Source organism: Ailuropoda melanoleuca, chromosome 18 (assembly GCF_002007445.2).
Source record: "Ailuropoda melanoleuca isolate Jingjing chromosome 18, ASM200744v2, whole genome shotgun sequence".
In the NCBI taxonomy this organism is placed as follows: Eukaryota; Metazoa; Chordata; class Mammalia; order Carnivora; family Ursidae; genus Ailuropoda; species Ailuropoda melanoleuca.
Window position 1 is genome coordinate 30,192,457 of NC_048235.1, and position 7,825 is coordinate 30,200,281.

At 47.3% G+C, this 7,825-nt stretch overlaps 1 protein-coding gene and 1 long non-coding RNA gene across 2 annotated transcripts; one reads left to right on the forward strand and one right to left on the reverse strand.

Annotated features, from left to right (window-relative positions):
* Positions 1-503: 503 nt before the first annotated feature.
* Positions 504-4,476, reverse strand: LOC117797094. The gene is made up of 2 exons (XR_004621967.1): positions 4,340-4,476; positions 504-1,538 (listed from the first exon to the last, which is right to left on the reverse strand). It is a non-coding gene; the product is annotated as an uncharacterized LOC117797094 (long non-coding RNA).
* On the forward strand, positions 4,440-7,674 carry DKK4 (dickkopf WNT signaling pathway inhibitor 4). Its single transcript, XM_019798688.2, has 4 exons — positions 4,440-4,578; positions 5,079-5,229; positions 5,692-5,844; positions 6,853-7,674. The coding sequence occupies exons 1-4, from the start codon at positions 4,468-4,470 to the stop codon at positions 7,101-7,103; spliced, it is 666 nt and encodes a 221-aa protein (XP_019654247.1). The 5' UTR covers positions 4,440-4,467; the 3' UTR covers positions 7,104-7,674.
* The last annotated feature ends 151 nt before the right edge of the window (positions 7,675-7,825 follow it).

The window sequence follows — 7,825 nt, forward strand, 5'->3', positions numbered from 1 at the left end:
GGCCGCACCCCTCCGCGCCGAGGCGGGGCCCCGGGCACCCCGGCGGGCGTCTCCACACCGTCTGCGCTCCGTCCCGGGGCTGCACGCGAACGTTGCTTCGGCCCGGACGCGCAGTGCGGGTCAGAGGCGCCGCCGGAGCTGTGCAGCGAGCCCCTCATCCCCGCCGGGGGCGGGGGGTCGCGATGGCAGCACCGGGGCCAGAATGCGGGCGAGGGCTGCCCTGTTCCGGGGCCGACGGACTCCGGGGGTCTCCCGGGCAGGCCGCCCGGCGACCCGCGGCTCCAGGGGCCGCCCCGGGCGCCCCTGGGCAAGAACGCCGCCGTCGCCGCGGGCGCGGTGCTGCAGCTCCCCCCGCCGGCCTCCTCTCCCGCCGGCGTCGCCGAGCCGAGCGACCCAGGTGCCCCTCGCCGGAGACCTGCCGGGGGCCGTCCTCCCTCCTTCTGGCTGCTGCCCCCAGTGAGGAGCGGCGCGGGTACGGACGGCTTGAAAATACACCAAAGCCGTTTTCCAGGGAGACTTCGCGTTCTTTAGTTTTTAATTTATTTTACCTAAATTCAATTAATTCACATTAGCGTCTCGTTTCAGAGGCGGAGGTCATGACTCATCAGCTGCGTAACACCTGGGGCCCATCACCCGGTTACCCCCCAGCACCCCGCAGTTTGTTGCCTAGAGTCAGGCGCCTCTGCGGTTTGTCTCCCTCTCTGATTTCGTCTTATTTTCCCCTCCCTTCCCCTAGGATCTTCAGTTCCGTTTCTTAAATTCCACATGAGACTTCACACTCTCACTTTCCTCACAATTGCTCTGGCTTTTTAGGAGACCTAGAAATAGAGGCCCTCTTGCCAAAGAAGGCCTCAGGTTAGGGGGAAGTTTTCCTCGGTGAGTGGGCTCAAACAAAGATCTGTGCAGAGCCTGCCATGGAAGGGCCATGAGTAATGCCCGGTACTGAAGTTTATGTGACAGCGAAAGTTCTGGCCTAGAAAAGAGGTAAAAGACACTTGTTTAGAGCATTATGAGTGCCGGCCACTGTACCAGGACCTGCCCATGTATTCCCACGCCGAACCCTCGAAACGGGGTCATTATGGAGGACGCAGTGCCAGCTGCCGGTTGGGGAGGTTGCAGCCCCAAAAGCTGGCGTAACTTGCCCAGCACCCCAACGTCACTATACACGCATTTGTGTGTCCATCTGTCACATAACAATCGTGTGGAGCTTCTCCTGAGAGCCAGGCGCACGAGGTTATCGAGACGGATCAGCTGTGGCCCTGCCCTCGCTGAGTTTACCGTCCAGCTGTAGAGACAGATATAGACAATCACAACAGAGCTTTGCAAGTACCGTGACCGGTAGGTGGATGGATGCGCGGGGGAGGTGGGTGCTGTGCAGACGCAGGAGAAGCCAGTTCTGTGATCAAACCACGCCAGCCTGACCCCAAATCCTGTACTCTCCCAGCGCAGAGAGAGACAGAGACGTCTGCTATTCTGTCTCGTTCTGTGTCCGATTTGTGACCCTCCAGGGTCTGATGTCGGCATCCTCTCTTCTCTGTCTGTGGGAGGCAAGATGGAGAGCATCACTCATGGAAAATACCTCAGTATTAGATGTCCAGCAAGAACCTGATGATCTGGATAGCCTTCCTCACAGCCACCTGTCACCCTGCCCCCCCCAACCTGCTCTTCATCCGGAATTCTCTGCTTTCGCGCCCCCACAGTACACCCAGCGTGTGAAATAAGAAATGGCCACGTTCTTCCAGCTCCCCCTTCCCACTCACGCCCCACCTCCCACATCAACTGACGGGGTTCCACTTTAAAACCCCAGCCTTTGCTTGGTTCTCATGGCTGCTGCCTGACGTGGGATCTCCTCCTCCTCCTCATCCGGGCAGCTACAGCCGAGACTGGGGTGACGGCCCAGTGTCCCCTGTCACCCACCACAACCCCAGCTCCACACTGCCACCAGCACCGCTAGCTGAAGAAGCGGTCTAGGTCATGCCACTGTCAAGCTTCCACGTCTCTGATGACTTCACGCTGCACGTGGAGCAGAATCCAGTTTTCCCTGCACAGTGTGAGAGGGTCTTCATCTAGCCTCACACTGTCTCTCCACCACCTGCCCCGGCCACACAGAACCTCTCCCGAGACCTAAAGTGCATCTCTCTGCCCCTCCATGTGCTTCACTCTCTGAGCCTGGGGTGAGACCATTCCCTACTTATCAACCCAGAAAACTCCTACTCATCCCACAAAACCCAGCTCAAATAGTGCCTCCTCTGTAGATGCATTTCTTTGCTTCTCCAGAAGGCCTGCTCATGCCCTCCTCTGTGACCCTCCAGCCCCGCAGTTATGCCTCTATCCTAGCGCTTGTTATAATATATTGGAATGGTCCCTAGAAATATATGTGTGTCTTCTGACTGGACGCTAGTTCCTCGGGGCCAAGGACTGTGTTTTGTTATTCCCAACATCGAACCACAGGTTCTGCTGCATACAAAGGCTCAGTGAATGTTTGCTGTGTTACAGGACTTCCCATCAGTCCTTTTGTCTGTGTTAATTGCCAGAAGCCTTTGGTGCCCTGATACTCTCTCTTCAGTTAGGTAACAGGAAGCAAAGATCCCTGGCAGAGAGGGAACCCTGGGGTCATAATGGTCCAACTTCAAAATAAATCCTGTAACATACCTAGTCACCAGGCTTATCACACTATCAAAGAGCGTTTGATGTTTTCAGTTGAAGCGAAAAAAGGAGGGGGGAGGGTACTTGCAGAAGAAGGAGCTCCCATGCACCATTTGAGTGGTGGACAAGCGGCTGCAACCCAAGGTAGAGAACCAAGGGAAGGACGCCTCAGGTCACCCGCTGCTACCTGGCACCAGCCGTTACTCAGGACTGGGGATGTTCCCCTTGAACAGGGTTGAGATACATTTCAATGGGCTGATGTTCTGGAAGAAGACCCAGTAATACCAGGAGTGCCATTTATGGCTTAGAAACTAGGCATTTTTAGATTTTGTTGTTGTTAAAGATTTTATTTTTAAGTAATCTCTACATCCAGCATGGGACTCAAAACCCACAGCTCCAAGATCAAGAGTCACGTTCTCCACCAACTGAGCCAGCCAGGCGTCCCTGCGTTTTTAGATTGATCGATTGGTTGATTATTTAAGTAATCTCTACACCCAACATAGGGCTCGACTCAAGACCCTGAGATGAAGAGTTGCTCGCCCTTCCAATTGAGCCGGCCGGACGTGCTGCCCGCCACCGAGTATTTTTAGATTTTAAACAGCAGTTCACACCTGAGAAACCACAATGAGCCTACGCTAAGAACAATGAAACCAAGGGGGAAAAATGTTTCGACCCAGATCTAGATTGTTCAACTGCTAAAATACTTAGGCAGTGATAAGCACAGGTCTAAATGATTTGACTTCTCTAACAGTCTGGCTGGAAATAAATGAGACAAAACGGGATGAAGCAGATGTTTTTAAAAATTCAAATAAGGAAAACTGAAACTGAATGAATCCCACCTGAAATCAGCCAGAGACTTGGAGACCTGTTCCGCTCAAGTCCATTTAACACAATGCAATACAAATTTAACACATTGCACATAAAATGCATCTGACGCTTCCTACTGAATTGTATGGATCTGCATAAAATGGGCTTTCTGCGGTTGTCCCCACCATCAAGAAAAGGAGGCGGTGGATTGTTCTAAATCTCATTATTTTCCTAATTAAATAACCCTGGCTTCAAATAGTTCAATTTGCAGTTTAGGAAGGATTATTTTCCAATTGACATTAAATCGGAACAGGTGCTATTGTGTTCACAGCTTTTAAGCTATTGGGATTTTTACATCTGGATGCCGGAGCTAATCAGAAGGCTTTCTCTCTTTTCTATCTGTCTTCACTATCTGAAGCAGAGTTTAAAGCTTCTCAGGATATTTTGTAACTCATTAGTTTTTGGCATCCTCTCTAGCCATATTGGCCAATATGGTTCATTCTTTCTTTGAGCACAACTAGCTGTGAAAACAGATCTTAGAACAGACTCCCTCCACCCGCAAAGGATACTGGAGGTAGGAAATGCAGGTGATTATCAGAGTTTGCCTTTGATACAGACATCCTGCTCTTCTACTAACCCTTTGAACTTTGATATGCAATAATTAAGAGGGATTCAACCCCTGCAGGAGAAGCCGCTGTGGCCCTGCCCCTTCTCTCCCTCTACTGAACCCTTGTTTTGAACTATTGATCAAACAGATTTAAAGGGATTTGTTGAAGCCTGTGTGGGGTAAGGAGGAAGGAAATGAAGGAGGGGGGTGGAGAGAGATGAGGGGCCACATCTGGTATAAATAGTTTCAGAAGGAACCTGCTCATTGGAGTTCACGCACCTTAAGGAGACGAAGATTTGCTTCTCCTTCAGGAAAAGCACTTCCAGACGACCTTGCAGGGTTTCCGTTTTGCTCTCTCGTGGGTTTGGAGCAGCCCGGTTCGGAGGAGGCAGAGGGGCGATTGAAGGATGGCGGTGGTGGTCTTGCTGGGGCTGAGCTGGTTCTGCGCCCCCCTGGGAGCTCTGGTTCTGGACTTCAACAACATCAAGAGCTCTGCGGATGTGCACGGGGCTCGGAAGGTAACGCGCCGCTAAGGGAGCAGCGGGCGGTTCACGGGGTAAGGCTGGGCGGGGGCGGGGCAAATGGACGCAGCGGTTGCTGGGACTCGCTACAGTCAAAACACCAAATAGGAATGGCACAAACCCCAGCATGCATTGTACTCAACCTGTAGCTGGGCTTCTCGAGGTCATAGATCCACACCAAAAATCTCATCATCTGTATGACACACATGGGAAGGCATTTTCTTCCATTTTCACAAAGAGCACACAAAAATGAAATCCTGAGTTTTAAAAGCAGGACAATTTTTCGAACACAACCCTTGCAGCACATAGGTTTCTTCATTGGAGATTTGATCTCTCCTTTGTGGGAGAAAAGCAATTACATTGAAAGATTAAGGTGCCACCGAAGGCCTGTCCCGCATGCAAAGTGCCACTATGATTCGGTTTCCTCCACCTCCGAGTTAAAAGTCCTCTTACATCTTCTTGGGTTCCCCAGCCCTGTGACAAGTTTTTCCTTACAGGGTTCACAGTGCCTGTCTGACAAGGACTGCAATTCCAGAAAATTCTGCCTCAAACCTCAAGATGAGAAGCCATTCTGTGCTACGTGTCGCGGGTTACGAAGGAGGTGCCAACGTCACGCCATGTGCTGCCCTGGGACACTCTGCGTGAATGGTAAGCCATTGTAAACCCTTGTTGGATTGCTTGGCCCCAAGGAACAGTGGTTTTTGACTGAAGACAGCATCTGAGTCTCATACGCTAGAATATTCCAAGACAGGCACTCTCTGAGAGTCTCCTGGATTCACGCTTGAAGTCATTCATGCAGCTGCGTTTTCTAATGCAACAAAACAGTCTCTTTCCTGGCAACAGTTTTTGTCAACAACTTACATATAATTTTAAAGGAAGGGTTCAAGTTGGAATCTTTCAAATTCTTTCATTTTCACATGGATTCCACTAATTAGTTAACTACTTTCTTTGCCATATGCGCAATATTTGGTGCGTATGTCCCAGAAATCGTGGAAGTTATGTATAAACTGAAGGCAGAAGTACGGCCAAACTGTGTTAACAGTGCAATAATTAGCATGTCTGTGGTCCTAATCCTTGAACTTAATAACTAACGCACTGGTTGCCTCTCAGATGTTTGTACGACGGTGGAAGATGCAGTGCCAGTATTGGAGAGGCAGATCGATGACCACGATGCTGTGGACACGAAGGGAACAACCGAGCATCCGATTCAGGAAGACAAACCGAAAAGGAAGCCAAATATTAAGAAATCACAAGGCAGTAAGGGTAAGAGAAGCATTCTGAGCAAATTTTTTTTTTTTTTTAAAGAAAAACTTTTCCTGGGGCCCTTGGGTGGCTCAGTTAGTTAAGTGTCTGCCTTCAGCTCAGGTCATGATCTCGTGGGTCCTGGGATCGACCAGCAAGGAACCTGCGTCTCCCTCTCCCTCTGCCCTTCCCCCTGTTTGTGCTCTCTCTCTAATAAATAACATCCTTAAAAAAAAAAAAAGAAGAAAAAGAAGAAGTAAAACCTTTCCTCCTCCTAGGCTTTTAAGGATAGGCTGAACTTGATTCCTCCCCACTCCAGAAAAATAGGGATGATGTCCTTTTTCTAATCTCTCTCCATCCACAGCTAGGAAGATCGTGTAGGGAGTAGCGTAAGGCAGTCAGCCAGTCAAGAGGACAGGGGACTAGCCATAATAATGAACTGGTTAGCAAGAAAATCTTTAAGTGAATTTTACACATACACGTTTTCATAGTCTGTAATTTAACAAATGGCGGTTTCCCTTTCTAGGTCCTCAGGATACAAAATAAAAGAGAAATGAAAGTAGATGCATTAACTTTTTATTCTCGGACAAAACACAAACTTCACTAAGACGAAGTTTTTTGCAAAATTGCAGTCTCAAATTCCAATCTTGGACATAAAGTAACTGGACTGTTTGAAGGTGGTGAATTGGCCAGTCTGTGTCTCCAAGTTAAGTGGCCCCTTTATCAGTCATGGTGTCAATATAAACCCATTTAATAAAACACTGATGGGAGATACTGATTTAATTCCTCAAGACTGGAAATTTCATCTTCCTTTGAAAATATTTTAACTTTATAAAACAAATTCTATTAGGTAGGGTGAAAATTTCCATTTCATCTACTTTTGACGTAAGATTTAGCTCTGGGAGAACTGCATGCTGTTTTTTCCTTTGTGGCCCTCAGTTCTAGATCTTACACCTTCATCCCAGCTACAAGCTCCCCACGTGCCACTCTCCCCATTTATTGCAACAGCCTGCATGAATCTTGTTTCAGGGCAAGAGGGAGACAGATGTCTCCGAACTTTTGACTGTGGAGATGGACTTTGCTGTGCTCGTCATTTTTGGACTAAAATTTGTAAGCCAGTCCTCCTGGAGGGACAGGTGTGCTCTAGGAGAGGGCAGAAAGACACTGCTCAAGCTCCAGAAATCTTCCAGCGCTGTGACTGTGGTCCTGGACTATTATGTCGAAATCAAGTGACTGGCAACCGACAACATGCACGGTTAAGAGTATGCCAAAAAATCTAAAAAGCTGTAAAGATTTCAAAATAAAAGACAACTCCTTACTGTATTCAAACACAAATCTCAGACATTAATTGAAAAATCTTTCCGTATCTCTGTAAATCAAATCTTGTAGCAACTGGAATAGACTGACCTAGAGCGCCGTGAGGTGCTGCCTTGTGATGAAGGAAAACTGGCTTTGGCTTTTTGTCTATTTCTGCAAAGTAATGTGATTCCACAGAAAAGTTAATTTGATCTAGTGACTCAATTAGTTCAAATAAATCTTGATGTAATTTCTGGTGAAATTCTGGTATCTGACAGTAGCTTGGGGGGAAAGTGATGGCCTGCAGGTAATTCTTATCTTACCAGTGAAAATTAACACAGTAAATTAAGGGGAAAAAAATTTCCTTAAAATCCCTCGTTTATTTTCTTCCATTTCTTGTAAGGGAAATGCCCTTTCACTACAAAACAATTTGGTTAATAAAGGAATAAAATTCAAAAGGTAGTATTTTACGTGTACTATAGTCCTCTGCAAGTTATAAAGCATTTGCATATATTTTGTTTTCAACAGCTTTACTTAATCATTTGATAACTATTTACATTTTATAACTTTTAATTATATAATCAATACCATTTATATTACATTTTATATTTTAAATTACATATAATTTTAAATCACGTATAATTTATGTAATATAATTATGTATCTTATATTAAATTATATTAATCTAGTTATAGTAATTATATAA